Source organism: Phocoena sinus, chromosome 20 (genome assembly GCF_008692025.1).
Source record: "Phocoena sinus isolate mPhoSin1 chromosome 20, mPhoSin1.pri, whole genome shotgun sequence".
NCBI classification, from domain to species: Eukaryota; Metazoa; Chordata; class Mammalia; order Artiodactyla; family Phocoenidae; genus Phocoena; species Phocoena sinus.
In genome coordinates this window covers 12,819,620-12,840,552 of record NC_045782.1, presented here as the reverse complement: position 1 = coordinate 12,840,552, position 20,933 = coordinate 12,819,620, and the positions used below count along the sequence as shown (strand labels likewise).

The following is a 20,933-nucleotide window of genomic DNA, read 5'->3' as shown; positions in this document are numbered from 1 at the left end:
TCCAAGATTTTTTAAAAAGAAAAAAAAAAAAAAAAAAAAAAAGGAGTTACCTGCCCAGACAGACCTAGTTTACTGAGTCTGGAACCTTTACAGCAGAAAGTGGGGCTGGGGAGAAAGTTCTCCCTTGCTACAGTCTGCTACTGCCTAGTTCTTGGTGGGGTTTTTTTGTTTTGTTTTTGGTTGTTTTAAAGGGAGATCCCTTCCTTGGCAAAAGGAAGAGACTCTGAAATGGACTGAATTACTCCTATAGACCTGTTGGCTTTGGCCCATAGAATTTTAGAAACAGTTGGGATTATGATACTTAAAAATTTTGGAATTTCACACAAATTCAGATTCCTGGCTCCTCGGGAAATAAGCAGTTCAGAATGGAAAGCAGTGAGTAGATCCGCAACTAAGGGCTCACATGCCTTCGTGGCAATCACAGCAAGGCCCCAAGCGGTGAAAATGATGCCACCTTGCATACCACGGTTGCTGCTACTTGGGATTACTGGAAGGAGTAAAGGAGAGAGGGAAAGACATTTGGGGAATGAATTTTAAGGCAGGGTTTAAAGTTGGAAGGGTGAAGTTGAAGACCAGAGCAGTGTCCGGTGGAACAGAAGTGAGGAGGTAAAAATTCCCCTGAGAATCAAAATGTCTGACCTAGGAGGAAACAGATCATGTGGTCCACTGGTTCCCAACAAGTGAGATATGTCCTCTCCCATCATGCCCTCCAGGAACAATGGGGAATCTTAAGGGGTTATTCCTCCCACCCTCCACACAGATTCCATGGACCATTTGCATCAGGATCATGGTGAACCTTGGGTTCCTGGGGCCAGCTCCAGAGCTACTGGGACCCAGGAATCTGCATTTTTGACAAACCATCCTGGTCATTCTCATGCAATGAAATACTTGAAAGCCACCGCCTTAGAGAGTAGAGTGTAAGTCTCTGGTAAATATGTGTAATTTTAAAAAGCCCGCCATGTGATTCTCATGCACTCCACTAGGGAGAGGGAAGAAGCTCTCCTGTTAAGAATCATTGATCTAACATTTTCAACTGAGGAAAATGAGGTCTAGAGGACAGGAAGAGGAATATAATTTATTGAGTGCTAACTATGCCAGACATTGTGCTAAGCAGAAGCTTTAGTTAGCTAGTTTAATCTCACAACTTCATAAGGTAGATACTGTTATTAATCTAATTTTACAACTGAGGAAAGAGGCACAGAGAGGCTAAGTAACTTACCCAAAGTTGGATTCAGATCCAAGAACTCCGATTCTTGACCTTTACTAGTCATTGTTTTCTCTGCTGCTTCACAGAAGATGAGCAGAGAGGCCACCACTCACTACTCTTAGACAGTATGTCCTGCGTGGGCCTCACCTTCCTAATCCATAAAATAGGTTGGCGGTGCGGTGCCCTAAGTGATTTTCAAGATACTAAAACACTCTAACATTGTACAGTCAGTCCTTTGGTTTTTTTCCCCTCTCTGGCCACCTTCAGATGGGTTCAGACTGCAAAAGACTTTGTCTCTTCTTTTCAAAACATCCCTACCATTTCTCTTTTCTACCTCTCACTCCACCTTAGTTCCTAAAGCTCTTGGGAGAGAGAAGTCCCTAAGCAAAGAACCCTCAACAGCCCCAGTCCTAGAGCTTCTGCTCAGAGAAATGTGTCCCCCTCCCCTGTTCATTCTAAGTGCCCAGAGCTGGGGTCTCCCACCACCACCACCCCCTTACAAGGACATAGTAGCCTAAGAGAATACTTAAGATTGAAATAGCTTTCTGCCGTTTGCAAAGATTTTTACTTACATGATCTTATTTGGTCCTCACAACAGGCCTGCCAGAAAGGAGGGATTATTATCTCATTTTACGGAAGGCTCAGAAACAACATGGCCCCTTAACAACCAGTTGATGGTGATGCCAGGTTGGACCGCCTGCTTCCCAGTGCACTACTCCCATGTGCACACACTACAGTCTGCCCACAGATGTCCACCGGATGCCAGAATCAGGTGCATTTTAATCCAAGACCTCAGTGTCCTTGGGTGGGAAGAAGACAATGTGTGGGTGTTGATTAACTGTGAAACCAGCACCAGCTGCCTTAGAAGTAGTTTAGAAAAGGAGGGGATATGGAGAGGTAGAGAAAAATTGGATTAATGGGTGGCAGGGCTGGGCTGCATTAACCATTCCCAACACTGTCCCTTGGGAGGTCCTGAACCCAATATCCAACAGTCAGCCCGTGGGTGATGATGGTGGCGGCAGGTGACATGCAGAATGTTTTTGAAGAGGTCATTGCTTACACTTCACTGGCCCAAGAGGACTTCAGCTCCTCTGATATTTACTCCCCCTCTTTTGGGTTAATTTGAGACATTGTCTAAAACTGGAATACAGCATCTAGAGATAGACTGAGGTGAGGATGCTGGTATGTTCAGACAACGGTTTAAGGACTGGTTAACTTTACAAGTTTTATGGCTTCCTGAGGGTTGGGGAACCCTTCTTATCCTTCAAGACCCAGAGGGAAAAAGAGGGAAGAGGAGTGAGGGAAGGCTGTGACTCCATCAGGACATGGGTTCAAGGTTTACCCTTTGCCCTCTGCCTACTCAGCTAGGGGTTCCTGGAAGAATGAGGTCGTGGCGCATTCAGGAAAACTTTCCTCCGCCTACCCACTTCGGTACCCAGGATGCAAACATTTTTCCAGGTCCTAGCAGCCTCCCTCCCACCAAGGAGTTAAAAAGAACACAAATCCCAGAACTACCCCTTCTCTCACAATCCCCTGGGTGCAGTACCTCGGCTAGGAGGACAGGACGGTCACTGAGGGGGACGGTCAGGCATACTCCGCAGACCGCGCTTCTTTCTCTTTCTCTGCCTGGGTGGATGCCCGGCTCCGGAGTAGCCCGCCTCCCTGCGCCTCACCTCCCGCCACCCCCGCAGACACATGGGCTCTCGACTCGCCGCCTCCGCTTCCTCCTGCTCGGAGCCTCCCCCATCCCGGCCCCGGCTGTGCGCTGCGCGGCGCGGCGCGTGGGCGTGCTGCGGGGCGACCATGGCTGTAGACTGTTACCTCCGGTTCCCACAGTAACAATCGAAAGCCACGGTTGCCCTGGAGACGCGGGGGCGGGGCGCGCGCTGCTGACGGCACCACGGCAGCTCCAGTTTGGCTGACGTCAGGACCGCGGAGTGGGGGGACGGCGGCGGCGCGGGCGGGGGACGGCGCTCGCGGCAGGGGCCGGGCGCTGGACTCCTGGGGCTATGAGATGTGCGTGTAGGCCGGCAGCCCCTCAGTAGCCCTTGGGGACCGGGGACGGGACTGCTCGATGGCGGTGCCCGCGCCGGATCAGCACCGCGGACAGCGGCGGCGCGGGCAGCGAGCTCGGGGCTGAGGGACCCTCGGTGACAGAGGGGCCGGGGGCGCGGCAGGTGGCCGGGTCCGCGGTCCTGGGGCGGGGCCAGGCGTCGGTGGCCGTGACTGGAGACTGTTACTGAGGGCGGCCCGGGCAGTAAGCAGTCTAGAGCCAAGGTGCCGGCGCGCTGCCCGGGCAGGGTGGCTCCGTCGCCCGCAGCTGGGGGCGCTGCTGCTCTTCCTCCCCCGCGTCTCCAGGCCTTCTCTGACCCAGCGCTTGCGGACAGGCACGTGGCCCTTGACGTCAAAACCCTGTGACGTCAAAGATGTCCCTGCAGAGAGGCACTTCCGGCTGCGGGGAGGGCGAGGGCGAGGGCGATGGGGGCGGGGCAGTCCGGCTGAGGCCCCGCCCCCGCCTGGTCCTGAGAGGACAGCTCCTCCTGCAGAGGCGGGAAGTTGGGGGCGCTGAGGGACCAGCTCGACGGGACAGGGAGGGGGCGCCCCCGGCTGAATGAGGGGAGGGGTCCCGAGAAAGCCGCGGCCAGGGCGGCGGGTAGGTGGGCGTCTGTCTCTCGCCGGCGCCCCAGCTCAGCCGACCGGGGGTTAGCGAGGCTGAGTCACCGCTCTGCGGGGAGGAGAGGAGGGGGCGCATCTCCTGGGGCGCCGGCACCTTCGTCCCACTTTCTTGGGAGGATGGCGCAGGAGCTCCAGGAAGAGCCGCAGGGACTCTGAGGTCCGTCCTCTGATCGACGCTCTTCCGAAGTGGCTGCGTCTCCATCCGGGCGCAGGCAGGTGCTGCACAGGGTTCTGCGTACGCCTCCGGCTCCAGCAGTTGCGAGTGGACCCTCGTCCCCTCCACCCTGTCCCCAACCCCACCCCTTAGGGGCCCCTCTAACCTGCAGCCTGTCGGTCTCCTCCTTGCCCTCCAGTCCGTGTCCGTGCATCGGTCCATCTGTCGCCCGTTGGTCGGTCAGTCCCGCTTACCTGTCGGCTGTATTGCGTCCGCGCCCGCTCGCCTCCCGCAGCCGGGCTGGCGCGGCGGCTTTTATAGGCGCGCATAGTACTCGTGCGGCGGCTCATTCATGCGGCCGCGGCTCCTACACACTGACGCGCTGCCGACGTCAGCAGGGAATTTAGGAAACGGGAAGAGGGGCTATTTATAGTGGCGAGGCGGGGGGTGGGGTGGGGGGGGTGGGGACCGAGGCGACGGGGAGCTGGGAGGGGGAGGAGGGCGCACGGAAGCAGGAACGGGGAGGGGGGAGCCCGAGCCCCCTGTACCGGTCTACAAGGGGTTAACTTTCCGGAACTGCGGGCTGGGGGCCCGCGAGAGGACAGTGCGGGGAGGGGGGGACGGGTCCATTACAGATTTATTCACTCTGGGACACCTGGGGGCGCAACCCCACCATCGCCCGGCCTTCCAAGGCCCTCACCCAGTAGCCCCCACTCCCACTCTTCAGTTCCTGCACCCGACGGCTCTGTGACGTCACAAGATGCCCCGCGGCGGCGTTATACCCCACAAGGCCACTCCGATGTCGTCACCCTTGGGGGGTAGGGGGCAGGAGAGGAAGCTGGACCCTCAGAGGGGCCTCTGGCAGCATCTAGAGCTGTGGTGTCAGGGACATGAGGGAAGAGGAGTGGGGGAGCCCAGGGGTCTGGAAGGCTTTGTAGGAGGAGGTTGGGCCTGGAAGGAAAGGCTCAGTGGGAGTCCAGGTACCAGACGGGAGCTGGAGACGCGAGGGAAGGCAGAAAAGTTGAGGAGGGCGGCTTGGACTCCCCAGAAATGAGCAAGAGGGTCCTCTATGGGGGAGGTGGGGGAAAGGTGGCAGGAGAAGGGAGGGAGAGGAAGAGGAAGCCTCAGCAACTGGAGGGGAGGAGGACTGGTCCACAATGCCAGTTTCAGAGCCTGACACTCAGCAAACCGCGTTTAACACCCATTTGTGGAATGAGGGACATTGGCAGCTTAGCAGAGAAGAGTCTCTGGGGGTAGGAGGGAAGAGACCACTTCCTGGAGGATTTATAGTTCCTGGAGGTCAGAATTGGCAGGAAGAGTCCATGCAATGTGAGGCAGAGTTCTCCTGGACAGGATCAGGGAAATGAATGATCCTGGCCCAACCTAGCTCCATCAGTGGGGGAGGGGAGCGTGTCCAGAGAGAGGAACTGGATTAGGGTGGGGAGGGGACAATGCCAGGCCAAAGCAGGTGGAACTAGGGAGGGAGGGAAAGGTCAAAGATTGAGGAAGAGTGAAGTCCACAGGAGGGCAGCTATGCTGGGGGCAGGTCTGTCAGACTCTCCCATACAGATGTAAGGACAGTGTGAGAATAGGGGTGGGGAAGTGGGAATCTGGGGAGACTGTTGAAGAAAAACAAAAATAGTGGGCACAGGGGACCCTAGGGTGGGTCCACAGTGGACAGACTCCACTGAACAGAGACAGGGCTGAGTGGATCCTTGTGGGGCTAGGATCAAGGGGATACAAGATTACAGCAGAAATGGGGTCAAAGAGGTCCTGCATACCCTTTAGGATCTGGCCTCCTAGAGTGCCCCCAACCCGCCTTTTTTTTTTTTTTTTTTGGCCCCCAGCGTTTGTCCCACTGGTTCTCTTCTCCAGGAATGCCTTCCTGCCTGGGGGGAGAACTCCTGTTCATCCATCAAAGCCCTAAGATCTAAGAGCACTGCTCAGGTGTCTTCCCACCTCCCCCCAGCACTCCATACACTTTTCCACCTCAGCACACAGCACGTCTCTCCGCCAGGATGTTGAGGTCCACCTTCCCTGGAGGCTGTCAGCTCATTTTCATTCTTGGAACCTCACTGCTTCCTTAGCGAGGACTCTGGGGCAGGGGTGGGGGAGACGGAGAAGAGGACTGGGATAAGATGGACCCAGAACACAGAGTGGAAACAGGGTGAGGGCAGACTCGGGAAGGAGTGGGAGTCAGAAGTACCTCTGGGGACCAGGAGCCGCCTCCTGGCCCCGAGGCCATGAAGTCCCCTGCTGAGGAAAGGGAGCCTCTGGGGGGCGCCCGAGACCTTGGTGTCTGTCAGGGACCGCGAGTGGCCGCGCCGGCAGCCCCTCAATGAGTGACTCAGCCACTACTTCTGGCGCGGGCGTGGGGGCGAAGGATGGAGCGCGGGGCGGGCGGAGGGGTGGGGGGTGGGTGGGCGGCGAGCGCGGCCCCCACCGCCCAGCGGCCCTGCGCGGTTGCTAAGCTCTCCAAGGCCTCGGAGAGACGCGATATGGGCGAACCTCATCGGTTACTATGGTAACTCTGCGCCCCAGCCTCTCGCGCTCGGCGGCTGAGGGAGGCGCAGCCAATCAGAAACTGCAGGCGTTCTTGGGGACCCACTCCCACCCCCCCATGTGGGCGGGGGTCAGAAGGTGCGGGGAAGAGGCGGAGCGTGGGCTGCGGAGGCCCACTCAGCCACACAGGCGCTGGCTGCAGGCCTGATGTGCCGGGGCGGCTCGGGGACACTTCCGGAGTTAGATGTGCGAACGCCCGCGCTCTAGTGCGGGGTGCCCTCCTTCCCAGAAGGGCCGTCACCTGCAAGAACCCGGCCTTTCACGTGGGGTGCAGGACCTTGCGGGGCATCCCGGGCTGCAGGCCGTCCTGTGACTTTTCTCTCGGGTCCGTGGGTTTGGAGACGAGGTCGTTCAAGCGGGTCGTCCCTCAGAACGGCTCACACAGGGAATCTGGGGGCTTGGGTCGCTTCTGCGGGACCCCCAAGAGGCGCTGTCCAGCCATTCCCAGTCGCATATCCTGGGGTCCCTCCAGAGGCCTGCAAGTTCAGGGTGGGCTGTTTGGGTACCACCTCTGCCCAGGTCATGGAGGGCCCTACATGACAGTCCCCTGAGTATGCCAGAAAGCCAGATCTTGGACTCTGGAAGGGGGCAGGTGTGTGTCTGTGCAAACATGAGCGCCCGCGGGTGTCAATTCCTGGAGAGGGTCTGGGTGCAAATGGGTTTATTCTGTGCATACCTATCCCATGTGGCTAAGTGAGGGTGGGTGTGTTGGGGGGTTACAAATGGACAGTCCCAACCAGGAATATCTAAGGAGGGTCCCCTAAGATCTTGTCTATCTTCTTCTTCCTTAGGATTTCCAAAACCTCTCTCCCACCATCTACTGTCCCGTCCTTGCGGGCAGGACTTAACTGAACTGGGGCAATGTGAGAATTTAGAAATATGTACAGGGGAGCATTCAGCTCAAAACTCCGGGGTTTGTGGGGCTCGCAAGTCCTAGGCTGGGGCCTCCAGGTGGGCACATCTGGGAGGCTGAATCCGCCAATAGGCCCCCCTCCTGAGTCCAGCTCCGCATCTGGGCGCCTCCGGCCCAGGTGCGCAGGAAGGAGGCTGTGGCTGTGTCGCGCAAAGCCCCTCACGGCCGCGAGGTGGCGCCATAGCCGCAGCAGCGCCTGCCGGCCCGGGCCGCTCCAGATAAGAGTGTGTGGAAAGCGCGGCGGGGCTGAGACGCGACCAGGACGCGGGGAGGACGGACCAGCAGGACAGACCGACCGGGGGCCCGGCGGGCGGAGGGCAGCGCAGCCACGTCCCCCCTGGATCCGCCGGCAGCCGGGCCCGGGGCTTCCGACATGCCCCCCAGGTAGGTTCTAGGGGTGGGGACCGGGAGGGACAAGGGGACCCGAACAGCCCGGTCCTCGCGCGCTGGCCGCCTCGGGCGCATCCTCTGGCGCGGGCGTCCCAACGCGGCTGGCGTTCAGGGCTCCGGGTGTCGCCCCTAGAGGACTCAGGACTGCCGGGCCGCTGCTCTGCGCCAGGTTCACGGCAGGGTCAGCGGCCCGGGGCCGGCTCTGCCCGCACATGGGCTAGAGAAGCGAGGGGAAGGGAAGGGGAGCTGGCGGGCGGGGCTGGCAGGGGCGCTGCCCTCCCTGGCACAGCGCGGCGCCTGGCAGCGGGGCGGGTGGGGCGCCGACTAGGAGCTGCCACCGCCACGGGGAGGGAAGCCCGGCCGGGCTGCGGCCGCAGGTAACGGGCCGCGAGGCCCTGGGGGCCAGGCGGGGAATAGGGTCGGGCGGGCGAGCGGACGGCCGGGGAGCCCAGGGCTCGGTTCAGGCCCGGCGGCCGCCCGGCTGCCGAAATTGGGGGCCGAGAGGAAAAGCTGGGAGCCGAGGGACTGCGTCTGGTGCGCTCCTCCCGGCCTGTCTGAAGTTGGGAAACTTTTCCCCAAGTTTGGGGCGGCAGGGGTCCCGTGGAGAAGGGGCCGAGGGGAGCTGGGGAGGGAGGCGCCGGGCCCGCGAATGCAGAGCGGAGGCCGAGGCCGGGGCCGGGACGCGGGTGGGGCGCAGGCCGGGGTCAGGGCCGAAGCCGGCTGTGCGCGGTGCCCGCCCGGGGCGCTGCCCCCTCCCTCCCTTGGGAGCTGCGTGGCTCCCCCCTCCCCCCCACCTGCTTCCTGCCTCAGCCTCCTGCCCCGATATAACGCCCTCCCCGCGCCGGGCCGGCCTTCGTGCTCTGCCCGCCACGGCAGCCGCTGCCTCCGCTTCCCGCGCCACGGCCGCCGCCCGGGCCTCAACTGAGGGCCTGACAGCCCCCGGCCAGGGCGGCGCCACGGCGGGCACCGCGCTCCACTCCTCCGGACCTCTTCCCCCAACTGGGGCAACTTCTCTCGAGGCGGGAGGCGCTTTTTTACTCGGCTCCCTTGTATCCCACTTGGGCAAACTTCTCAGCCCTGAATGACTTTTCCTGCAGCGGACATTTTCCTCAAATCGGGTAACTGTTTCCGAAAGGGTCGCTTCGCCCGAACAGTTTTCTCCTCAGAAGCCCCCAGAACCCAGGCGGTGAGCTCGGCGGTATCGGGCCTGGGGGTGCAGGCCAGCCTGGCCTCCTCTCCGCCAGCCGGTCTCGGCTCCTTTGCCGGCCCAGGCTCCCACTCTTGGAGGCCGCGGATCCTCCGCCAGTGCCCAGGCCGCGGTGCTCAATGCCCCTGCCCAGCTGAGGGGAAGGGGAAGTGGAGGGGAGAAGCGCCGCACTGGGTGCAGGCAGTGAGGGCTCGGTGCGGCTCTGACCCGGCTGGTGTGTGTCCCCGCAGGAGACTGTGCTGGGCAGACGATGCTGGACACGATGGAGGCGCCCGGCCACTCGAGGCAGCTGCTGCTGCAGCTCAACAACCAGCGCACCAAGGGCTTCTTGTGCGACGTGATCATCGTGGTGCAGAACGCCCTCTTCCGCGCACACAAGAACGTGCTGGCGGCCAGCAGCGCCTACCTCAAGTCCCTGGTGGTGCATGACAACCTGCTCAACCTGGACCATGACATGGTGAGCCCGGCCGTGTTCCGCCTGGTGCTGGACTTCATCTACACCGGCCGCCTGGCTGATGGCGCGGAGGCTGCGGCGGCGGCCGCCGTGGCACCGGGGGCCGAGCCGAGCCTGGGCGCCGTGCTGGCTGCCGCCAGCTACCTGCAGATCCCCGACCTCGTGGCGCTGTGCAAGAAACGCCTCAAGCGCCACGGCAAGTACTGCCACCTGCGGGGCGGCGGCGGTGGCGGCGGCGGCTACGCACCCTACGGGAGGCCGGGCCGGGGCCTGAGGGCTGCCACGCCCGTCATCCAGGCCTGCTACTCGTCCCCGGCCGGGCCTCCGCCGCCGCCCACCGCCGAGGCGCCGTCGGGCCCCGAGGCCGCGGTGAACACGCACTGCGCCGAGCTGTACGCCTCGGGCCCCGGCCCGGCCGCCGCGCTCTGCGCCCCGGAGCGCCGCTGCTCCCCGCTCTGCGGCCTGGACCTGTCCAAGAAAAGCCCGCCGGGCTCCGCGCCTCCCGAGCGGCCGCCGGGCGAGCGCGAGCTGCCCCCGCGCCCAGACAGCCCTCCCAGCGCCGGCCCCGCAGCCTACAAGGAGCCACCCCTCGCCCTGCCGCCCCTGCCGCCGCTGCCCTTCCAGAAGCTGGAGGAGGCCGGACCGCCTCCGGACCCATTCCGCGGCGGCGGCGGCGGCGGCGGCGGCAGCCCGGGACCCGAGCCCCCCGGCCGCCCCGACGGGCCCAGCCTCCTCTACCGCTGGATGAAGCACGAGCCAGGCCTGGGCAGCTACGGCGACGAGCTGGGCCGCGAGCGCGGCTCCCCCAGCGAACGATGCGAGGAGCGAGGCGGGGACCCGGCCGCCTCGCCCGGGGGTCCTCCGCTCGGCCTGGCGCCGCCGCCGCGCTACCCGGGCAGCTTGGACGGGCCGGGCGCGGGCGGCGACGGCGACGACTACAAGAGCAGCAGCGAGGAGACGGGCAGCAGCGAGGACCCCAGCCCGCCCGGCGGCCACCTCGAGGGCTACCCGTGCCCGCACCTGGCCTATGGCGAGCCCGAGAGCTTCGGCGACAACCTGTACGTGTGCATCCCGTGCGGAAAGGGCTTCCCCAGCTCGGAGCAGCTGAACGCGCACGTGGAGGCGCACGTGGAGGAGGAGGAGGCGCTGTACGGCAGGGCCGAGGCGGCTGAGGTGGCTGCAGGGGCCGCCGGCCTCGGGCCCCCTTTTGGAGGCGGTGGGGACAAGGTCGCTGGGGCTCCGGGGGGCCTGGGCGAGCTGCTGCGGCCGTACCGCTGCGCGTCGTGCGACAAGAGCTACAAGGACCCGGCCACGCTGCGGCAGCACGAGAAGACGCACTGGCTGACCCGGCCCTATCCGTGCACCATCTGCGGGAAGAAGTTCACGCAGCGCGGGACCATGACGCGCCACATGCGCAGCCACCTGGGCCTCAAGCCCTTCGCGTGCGACGCGTGCGGCATGCGCTTCACGCGCCAGTACCGCCTCACCGAGCACATGCGCATCCACTCGGGCGAGAAGCCCTACGAGTGCCAGGTGTGTGGCGGCAAGTTCGCCCAGCAACGCAACCTCATCAGCCACATGAAGATGCACGCCGTGGGTGGCGCGGCCGGCGCGGCCGGGGCGCTGGCGGGTCTGGGGGGTCTCCCCGGCGTCCCCGGCCCCGATGGCAAGGGCAAGCTCGACTTCCCCGAGGGCGTCTTTGCTGTGGCGCGCCTCACGGCTGAACAGCTGAGCCTGAAGCAGCAGGACAAGGCGGCTGCGGCCGAGCTGCTGGCCCAGACCACGCACTTCCTGCACGACCCCAAGGTGGCGCTCGAGAGCCTCTACCCGTTGGCCAAGTTCACTGCGGAGCTGGGCCTCAGCCCCGACAAGGCGGCCGAGGTGCTGAGCCAGGGAGCGCACCTGGCCGCCGGCCCCGACGGCCGGACCATCGACCGTTTCTCCCCGACCTAGAGCGGTCTTGTCGCCGCGTGGCCCCGGCCCGCGCCCCTAGGCGGCGGCGGTGGCGGGGGCCACCAGCAGGCAGGCACACCGCGCCCGACGACTGTAGTAGCTGCGGCAGCGTCGCCGCAGGGGCGGCGGCCCCACCTGGCCTCACTGCTTTGTGCCTTAGCCCGGGGGTGGGGGTGGGGAGAAAACCCCGGGGCGGGGGTGGGATGGGGGAAGGGAGATTTATATTTTTGATATCAGCTTTGACCAAAGGAGACCCCCGGCCCTTCTCCGCCTCTTCCTGTGGTTCGTTGGCCCCCTCCCCCGGCTCCGTGCTGCTCTTGGGGGAAGGGGTGTCACTGTTGGGGCGCTCCCAGCCCTACCTCCGGCCCTTGCGACCACACCCATTCTCACTGTGAATCTCCCCGCTGGGGTCGGAGCGTCGGGCAGTTGGGGAGCGGGGAGGGGACTGAGCCGGCCGGAGGGCCCCCCGCCCCCGCCCCCGCCCGCCCCGGGACTGATAATGTGAAGTTCCTCATTTTGCACAAGTGGCACTAGCCCCAGGGCTAACCTTTCCCTCCCTCTGGAGTCAGAGGGCTGAGACAGCCCTGGCCTACCCGGTCTCCCACTCCCGCGGTGGTCCCCCCCCCCCTTCCCTGGGGCCCCGGACCATATTTATTGCATGCGCCCTGGGCGGCCCCCCCAACCCCGAGCCCAGGCTGGGCTGGGCTGGAACGTGGTCTCTTTAGCTCCCTCCTCCTCGTTTGTATATTTCCTACCTTGTACACAGGCTCTTCCCGAGCCGCTTCCATTTTCTATACTCGAACCAAACAGCAATAAAGCAGTAACCAAGGACCCTGGACCCAGCGGCTCTGTTCGCCCTGCACAGGGAGCTGGGTGGGCCGCATGGGGGTGGGTGCAGGGGCCCGAAGCAGCGCCCTCATACAGGTGCGGTGGCTTGGACCGTCCCTCCCCGGTCCCAGAGACAGATCAGCAAGAGCTCAGGTACGTTTCATAACTAAAAGTTTATTAAGGAAACAAATCCAGCGCTGCAAATGGGACAGAAAGGAGAGACAGGGTCTCCCACCCACCCAGTCGTCAGCCTTCACCCAGGGGAAAGGATCTCAGAGGAGAGGCCAGGGACCCTATACCCCAAAACGCCCAGTCTTCTGAGGCCCTGGGGGACTCACAGCCCCAAATCGTCGGCCATGGCTCTCCCGTACAGTTCCCCCTCCTTCTGGCATAATCTCGGGCCTCCGGGAGGGCACTGCCTTGCCCCCATCCTCTGGGCAGGCTGTATAGTCAGACGGGGGGGCTCTGGGGGATTCCCCCACTGGTCCCATCAAAACTTACTCCTGGCTCCGCCTCCAAACCCTGTCTTCCCCTAAGTCCCCCTCCATCCCTGTCCCTGGGTTGGGAGAACGCTTTCCCAGTAGGAAGCCGCCTGAGTGCAGCTTTGAACACAGGTGCCAGCTGAAGGGGCAACAAAAAACTCCAAGGCGAAGGGCCCCCGGGTCAAGTTCTTCTAGGGCAGACCTAGAAACTCCAGGCTAGGCAATGCTGCTCCCGGGCGCTGGCCCACCCTACCCTCCCTCAGGCTGGGCTGGAGGAGCCTGGAAGCACCCCAGAGCACAGGGGCCTGGGAGAGGTGGTCAGCGGCAGGAAAGCTTTCTTAGGCTCCTGCCACAGGTACCGCGGGAGAAGCATTCAGAGTGAGAACCTCCATGGCAAGGCAATGAGGGGCCAGGAAGGTGAGAGGGACCAACTAGAAAGAGAAGGAGGGTGCGGAGGATGATTCGGGAGGGGGAGAGGGAGGCGAGTTGAGAAGAGTCTGAGGAAATCTTGTGAAGTGGGAACTAGAGCAAAAGGAAGGCCGATGGAGGGAGACGGAGCAGGCCAAGGCCACCCAGGAAGCATGGGCCTAAGAGCAGATGTCCTCCCTACAGACCCACGACCCGCCGAGGGGAAAACCAGTGGCCCAGCACAGCGGACCCAGGTTGATAAGGGCGGGAAGAGCAGCGGGACAGGCGTGTGTGGGGGGTGCCTAGGGCTGCTGTTCAGAACCCAAGTGGGGTCCATGGGGGAATCCAGGCCTCAGGGGGAGAGAGACGCCCTGAGCACTCTCTTCATGGCGTGACCAAAGCCTCTTGGACGCTTTCAGGACAGGGGCTCTGAAGATTAAAGGGACCCGTGATCTCACCTGCATCTGATGGAAACTCTAACCCCCTGCCCCATCTCCAGCTGAGAAAGTGGCTGAGTCCCCGGGCTAAGAGGCCTTCCCCCAGCCCTTGAACCGGACACGGGGAGGGAGAAAGGCTGAGCACCGGCGGTCGGTCTGGCTCGCCCACCTGCTGTCACTGCAGCCAGCCACCTCCCTGCTAAATCCCGGCAGCCCAGGAGGGTCCCAGCGGCTTCCGCCCGGCCCTTGGGAGGGGCTCTGTGCGGAGCAGCTGCCCCCACAGCGCGGCCACGCGTGGGGGGAAGAGGGTAGTTTACTGTCTGGGTGGACTGGTGGCTCAGGCACGCGGGCATCTCCTGTGCTACTCTGGGCGCCTGGTGGCCTCTCGGGAATGGTTCCATGGGGGTGGGCCCCGCTATGGCCCCCTCAGCCCACCTGGGCCCACGTGAGGAAGGCCGGGATGTCCCGCACAGGCACATTCCTGGTCAGCGCCTTCACACGCAGGTTCCGGTCATCCGTCAACAGCACCACCTCCCGCAGTAGCCGGATCGGCTCCTCTGTTGGCAGGAGAGAGCAGAGGGACTTCACTGAGGGCAGGAGGCAGAGGCACTGGCTGCCTCTCCTCTTCCGGAGGGGAAAGCAGTCCTGGGGGCTCAAGGCCAGCCATACCTTGGCCCTTCCACAGGTCCTTTCCCTCGTGCCGACTATCAGCCGAGGGCGCCCCTCCGCTACCGGCTTAGGGAGGGCCAGGATGGGCCAGGGCTGGCCTTCTGCTCTGGACCCCCGCCTCCAGCGAAGGGCTGTGCTGCCTCGTGCCCTGAGAGCTGCCCGACCCGCCAGCCTCCGCAAACCCCTCTTCTCAGGACTCTGAGCTGAGAGAGCAGAGCCGGCCCTCCTATTCCTTCTGACTGCACGGCTAGTCCTGGACACCAAATATTCCTCTCTTCTGCACATCTTCTCCACCCGCCCCCATCCCCCCCCAAGGCCAGCAGATCCACGCTTTAGGTATTCAGAGGTAGGAAGCTCACGATGGAATACAAAATGTATCCAGGGCTCCCGGGAAGTGAGGAGAGGGGTTAGCTCAGGGAGCTCTGAGGAGAGGAGGGTGAGGGTCCCGGCAGCGCCCAGCCAAGGTGGCCCTGAGGTTAGAGCCAAAAGATTCCCTCTATTAAATAAACGTGATCCGTGTGTACGGTAGCAACCTCTAGGTACAGAGAAAGGAAAGGTGAAGTCGTATGCTTCTCCCTGTTCTCTCCCTCATGTCTCTCTGTCTTGTTTCCCAGGGTAGAGCTGTGTATGTCTCCAGAGTTCTTTATGCACATTTACAAGTGTATACACTTGTTATATAAGCTTTTTTTCTATAACATTACAATCATACTCACCGTACTACTTCATTCAAATTTTAAAGATTTTAAAGTTCTTTCCATATGAGCACAAACGGACACACAAACGGATAGCCTTCGTTCTTTTTAAGCAGGATATCTTCCCCCACTTCTTTCCCCCTAATTCCCTAACCTTTTAATAATGTATTGGGGAGAATTTAAGCTGGGGCCAAGCACTCACACAAGTGACATCCCCACCCCTGCTAAGGCCCCTTGGGTGGCAGGTCCACTCCTCGGTCCCAGGCTGGGTGTTTGCTGACGGAGGCCCGGCAGACAGTGAGGCACAGGAAATGTCCTGCGGGGCTTGCTGACTGTGAGGGCTGGCGGGGCTGGGGGACTGCAAACATCCATGCCGACCTGAGCAGTTTCAGGCTTGCCAGCTCCAGGCAGGGAGGCTGAGAACTGGCTGTCAGCCCTGGGAGGAGTCTGGGGGGAAGAGGGAGGGAGAGGCTTGTGGGGTTGATGGCGGTGAGAGAAGGGGAGAGGCGGAACGAGGGTGTGGTGGGAGGTGAGCAGCTGTGGCGGACAGAGAGGGAGAGGAAGGCAGCCACGGGGAGAGGAGATGCTCTGAGACTGCTTGGCTGCTTGGGCCTGGCCCCTCGGGGTGTGTGCGCTGGGGTGGGGTGATGTGCAGTGCCATGTGGGGCTCCCAGTGGGCGGCCCAAGTCTGTCCACAGCCCCACTGGTCCTGCCCTGGGACTCAGACCAGGCGAGTCCCAGGCCTCAGGTCAGCCAACCAAGGCCCGGCATTGCTGGCAGGGGTCTGCAGGGGTTTCTGTGGATACTTTGAGACATTTTTAACAATAAACATCCTCTGTTTTGACACTGGTAACTTCACTTTGTTAGAAACCAGAGACTGTCATCTTGTCAGGCCCCATCCGCCATAATCCACATGATTTTAAAATTCAACATCGTTTACACATAAACATTTGGTGATGGTTTCTCTGTGAATCTGACAAGTTAATCTGCTAAGAATTCACACTGACAAATGGGGTTTGATTACACCAGCCGTTGCTGATGTAATTCTGATAGGGGCGGTCCCCAGGATGGCAATGGGTTCCTGTAGGCTGTTTGGGGTGAAGCGGGGGGGGGGGGGGGGGGGGCGGGGGGAGGGGAGAATAGGGCCAAAGCCAAAATGTGTCTCTGCTAAGAAAGAAACAGCTCTGAGGCTGGGTGGGGCCACAGCAGTATCTGAACCGTACTTCCCAACAAGGCCTTCTGCACTCCTGCCTACCTCTCCCTCACAAGGTGCCCCTCTAGGAAGCTGCCTGGGAGCAGAGCCCAACCTCCTCTGTTGGGCTCAGCCAGGACTCCTTTTTACCACTTGAATGCTCCGAATCTGGCCCTAAGGGACAGTACATGCAAGCCATGTGGCAGGACCCCTCTGAAGAACAGCAGCTGTGGGCTCATTACCAGCCTCAGGTACAGAGACTTGGGCAGCAGTGAGGGGCTGCACTGAAGTGGCTGGGAGAAGGGCTGGAGAGAAGACAATCCCCAGGCCAGCCTAGAAGCCAAGGCTAGGAAAGCAAGCAGAGACAAGAGATGGGCGAGCACTAAGAGAAAATGACAAGAGGCTACATACACACAGACACAGACTAAATGGTGAGAATTATCAGCTCTGCTGATGACACCGAGATAGGAAATCCTTCCAAATGAAGAAATGTCAGAGTCCTGGGAGCCGGGAGCAGAAAACACCTGAGCCTCGCTGACTCTGAGGGGCTGAGGGGCCGAGGGGCCGCCTCAGAGGAGAGACGGTTCTGGGTTGAGGGTGAGGTGCTCAAGCACCCGGAAGAGAACCTCTGGTCCCCAGATGGGATTCTGCTCACCAAAAGCGTTTTGAAAACTGGGCTGAGGGCTCAGTCCACAAGCTCTCTCACCTGCCTCCAAAGGGCCAGAGAGACAGGAAGGAAAGGCCCACTACTAGGTGGGGAAGCACTTCCACCCCCACCCCCCACCCCCCATACAGGGTGAACATTCACAGATGAACTGAGAGGATGAGCATGGCCAAGGACAGGGCGGTGGGCCCCAGGGACCACCGGGGACTGTCCTCAGAGCGGCGGAGGGCTGGGCTCAGGAGACCATGCCCCGAATAAGCTACACTGAATCATAAAGACGTTCTTGCTGTCAGAGAACTCACCGAGGACCAAAGAAAGGAAATGGACGCATGCACAGTGGGAAAGTTCACAGTCTAGAGCCCAGCTTCCTGGGCCAGGCCCATCCCTAGTTGGCCGAGGGTCCACCTGAGGGTGGGGGAGTTGTGACAGGGAGGTCTGACTTCCAGGAGGGGAGGAAACTGGGCTGGCCTCAGGCTTTTGTCAGGCCTGAACCCTGATTCCTTAAACTTCCCAGGCCAGAGTCAGTGGAGGGACCCTTCCCTAGGGCTGAGGAGGGCAGGACAAGGTAGGGAGGGGAAGGGATGGGCCCGAGGCAGAGGCAGAGCTGTACCTTTGTTGGTGGGCATGAAGTCCTTAGCTTTGTCTTTGCAGTAGTGGAGGCAGCAGGAGAGGATCAGGTCATCATTGTTGCCCTGGAGGAAGACAGGATAAGTGCCACCGGGCAGGAGGGGGCGCCATGCAGAGCAGGCACAGGGATGCTCTGCCTCTGGGGTCCTGGGGAAGGTCACTTCCCAGTGTCCCTCCCAGACATGCCCTGGCCCTGCTTGGCCAGGTCCAACTGTGCCAAGAGTGATCTAGGGGACAAGGAACTCCCCCCTCCTGGGCCTCGATGGTGGCCGTCCCCTCGGCTGCTCAGGCCAACTGGCCTTCCTCTAGCCCCTCCCTCCCGGAGACCCTGTTCTGAAGGCTGGCTCTAGGTGCTCCCTTTTTGCCCTGGGTCTCACCAGCTGGCCAGTGATGTCCTCACTGCGGAAGGCGATGGATTCGAGTTCATTGCCACGGCTGGTCAGGGCCCGTAGGCAAGAGTCCCGACTCTCGAATCGCTGCTCGAGGAACTCAATGGACTTCCGGGCCTTTTCCTGCACCACACGGGCATAGCCCCCAGCCCGGTGGTCTGTGTCCTGCCCCTTGGCCAGGCCGTCCAGCTCACTGATCACTGACGAGACACAGTCCCGCAAGGAGTCAGCCTCGGCAATCAGCAATCACGTCTGTCTTCGCCCGAGGCCTCGCTTTCCCAGCCAGCCCCTCCCCAGACCACAGAAGCCATCCTGCCCCACAGGAGTCTTCCAGTGAAACTAGGGGATCCTGGGGGGCAAGAAATGCCCTAGACTTTCCACAGTGCTCTATCTTCTTTCTGCCTCTTCCCCTGGGCCCCACCCTCCTCCTGGGAGGAACTTACAGGGAGTTTCTGGAGCTGCTGTATTCAGGGGAAGAAACCTGGCCCCTCTATCGCATTCCTCAGTTATAGAATCAAATCGAGAGGGTCCCTCAGGAGAGGCGAGGGTATGTAGCGGCTAGAGGAAAGAGGCACTCTCCCTCATCCGCTTGGGCCCCCACCACGGCAGTCCAAGAGGGGCCCAGTTCCATGCCCACCCCTGCCAGAGCGCAGGGAGGTCACGAGGTGGCAAGTGGGGATCACAGCCTCACTCGCAAGGACCCTGCTATTCCCCTAAACCCCTGGCACATCTACCTCCTCTGATAGTGCACGTGTGTGTGTGTGTGTGTGTGTGTGTGTGTGTGTGTGTGTGTGTGTGTGTCTGCCTGCCTATGTGTCTGGGACACAGCTTCATTTTCTGGTGAAGATTCTTTCCAAAATTCCAGCCAAAAGCCTGAGGTCAAGTGGGAAATATGCACTCCTTGGGGGCTCCGGGAGAGTTTGGGGTCTGAGGCCTCTCAGTGCAGTGATTCATGGCTCGGGGAGTCGGCCTGAGCATGCCGTTCCATGGTGAGCCTGGCACTCACCGTCTGGGTATTCAGAGACACTTTCTGGAAAAGGCCCACGTGGGAATACACACACACAGACACACACACACCCCACGCCTTCGGCAACCTGAGGCTGCAGTGTCCACCCGATGTATGGCTGAGGTCGCGGAGTAGTGGTGGATGGGTGTATGGTACAGCGAACAGAACATCAAACATGAAAAACTGGTATTCTATCCCCAAATCTGCTTTCCTGCTTCCAAACTAAACAGGCTTCAAAGGGGAAGCTTGTTTGTGCTTCTGCGCCAGGCGGGGCTTCTCGAAGCTGGGGTCAGACCTAAGGATCAGGGAGCAGGTTAAAGAGCACAAGAAACAGGCAGACAAGGCCGCCGGCTTAACCCTTCGTGCTCCGCGCACAGGGCAAGATGGCCCTGCGGCGCCTCATTGAACAGGAGCCCCCTCTACAGCCCCTGAGAGTCAAGGCCTGCCCAGCTGAGGACGCTTCAGAAAGGCTGGCCTGGATGCCCTGACACAGTTGGCATTCCCCAGTGCCCCTGGGGGTCGACCATTTGTTCTCTATCTACCGTCTCCTCTGAGTTTTCTCATATATTTGCTCCCTCCCCACTGAACCTGGCTTCCCCCACTGAACCATAAGCTCTTCAAGGCCAAGGGGCTGCAGCTCTGCCTTTCACTGGCTCCCTCGGGAACAAGAAGACTGAGCACACAGTAGGGGCACAATCGGTGCTGGTGTCTGAGGGCTCTGCCAGCCTGGGATGGTGTCTGAGGCTCCTACCAAGACTTAGGGGGCTCCTGAGACACCAGCAACCTCTCAGTTACACCATTTCCTGACCACCTAGCAAAAAGTGACCAATTCACTTTCTTATCCCTGAAAATCTCCTGGGTAGGAGAGCACAGGGACATGCTATCCTTAAAGTTGCCCCACCCCGGGACCTGGTGAGGGTAGAGGGGAAGCTGCAACAACTCGATAGTCTGGCTCTACCTTGGGCAGACAAGCTGCTCTACTTCTGAAGAACAGAAAACCTTCCCTTGGGTCTAAGGGCCTGGGTTGAAGAGGCTTTGGCCAGGCCACATGGGGAGGGGGAAGGAAGACAGGGAGGGTGGAGGCGGGACGAGGGCTGCTTCAGTGCCAACATTCTCAGGTGGTGCTAACGTGTTTCCCACAACCCCCCAGGGTTCTATAGCCTCTGCAGGGGCGGATGCTTCCTGCCCTTTGTTTCCACTCTCATCTGGCACTAAGACACGAGGGACTGGGAGGGAAGGCCCAGCGGAACATCTTGGCATGAGTGTCAGAGGTGGCTTGGCAGGCAGACTGCCAGGCTGGCAGATCTTCCAGAGGACAGGGCCCCTAACCTTGCTCCAAGTGGCTGGTGAGAAGGGGACATTAAAAAGCCTGGGCTTGCCAGCCGTCTCCCAGATACTCTCCCTCCACAGGACAGCTATCAGTGATATTAGCTGTATCAGTTACATCAGACAGCAGCCTGGAGCACAAAGCCCATCCTGCAGCTGACCCACCACAGGGCTCCCAGAACCAGAGGTGCCTTAGACAGCCCTCTGGAGATAGCCCAGCTGGGCTCCTTTGGCCTGAGGGCGGAAGCAAGCTAGCTGGGTCCTGAGATGCCGACCCTGTACCAGCACCAATGACCAGACAGTGGTAAGAGCCCAAGTGGCAGGAATCCACACGCGTGAGCCAAGGGCTTGCTCTGGAGGGTTTCCATCGGCCTGGCCTTAGGGTGACATTGGCCAGAAGAATGTTACCTCGAACCAACAGAACGATCATGAAAAGCTACAAGACAATCAGACCAAAGGCATCTAAGCACTTCAAAACCCTCCCAGCCTCCCTGCCAGACCACCCAGCAACACTGCCGCTATCTGCCAGGGCTGAGTGTTTACCAATAACGGGAACCAGCTTTGCTGTTTTACTGCAAGCTTTATAAGGATAAAAACAAGGGCTGGGCTCATGCAGCCTCTGGTTGCTGGGACACAGGAGTCCATTTGCTCAAGCAGTTTAAGCCACGGATCAGCCATAATAATTTGAACTGCTTTG

General features: G+C 61.0%; 2 protein-coding genes across 8 annotated transcripts in view; one reads left to right on the top strand and one right to left on the bottom strand.

Moving 5' to 3' along the window:
• Positions 1-6: 6 nt before the first annotated feature.
• HIC1 (HIC ZBTB transcriptional repressor 1) lies at positions 7-12,352 on the top strand. Of its 4 annotated transcripts, XM_032615693.1 has the most exons (4): positions 7-606; positions 1,806-1,979; positions 7,391-7,896; positions 9,340-11,684. In XM_032615693.1, exons 3-4 carry the CDS (start codon positions 7,479-7,481, stop codon positions 11,514-11,516), a joined length of 2,595 nt encoding a protein of 864 aa, XP_032471584.1. In that variant the 5' UTR covers positions 7-606; positions 1,806-1,979; positions 7,391-7,478; the 3' UTR covers positions 11,517-11,684. The 4 variants fall into 4 exon arrangements, with proteins under 4 accessions (XP_032471584.1, XP_032471585.1, XP_032471587.1 ...); XM_032615694.1 differs by lacking the exon at positions 7,391-7,896 and having other exon boundaries at positions 7-917; XM_032615696.1 differs by lacking the exons at positions 7-606; positions 1,806-1,979; positions 7,391-7,896 and adding an exon at positions 8,190-8,279.
• Positions 12,353-12,498: 146 nt separating this feature from the next.
• The window catches only part of SMG6 (SMG6 nonsense mediated mRNA decay factor), a 234,875-nt gene continuing 226,440 nt past the window's right edge, over positions 12,499-20,933 (bottom strand). For 2 of the 4 annotated variants that reach the window (XM_032615691.1, XM_032615692.1), the window contains 3 exons: positions 17,893-18,104; positions 17,499-17,580; positions 12,499-14,228 (listed from right to left, as the gene is read on the bottom strand). In XM_032615691.1, the coding sequence (XP_032471582.1) occupies positions 14,098-14,228; positions 17,499-17,580; positions 17,893-18,104 (425 nt within the window). In that variant the 3' untranslated portion in view covers positions 12,499-14,097. The remainder of the gene's footprint in view (positions 14,229-17,498; positions 17,581-17,892; positions 18,105-20,933) is intronic. The other 2 variants (XM_032615690.1, XM_032615689.1) reach the window with 2 other exon arrangements.

Excerpts from the sequence above, each read along its gene's own strand:
- HIC1 (XM_032615693.1), top strand. The coding sequence starts at position 7,479 with ATGTACAGGGGAGCATTCAGCTCAAAACTCCGGGGTTTGTGGGGCTCG. Across the intron at positions 7,897-9,339 it reads GCTTCCGACATGCCCCCCAG|GAGACTGTGCTGGGCAGACG; the intron begins GTAGGTTCTAGG and ends GTGTCCCCGCAG.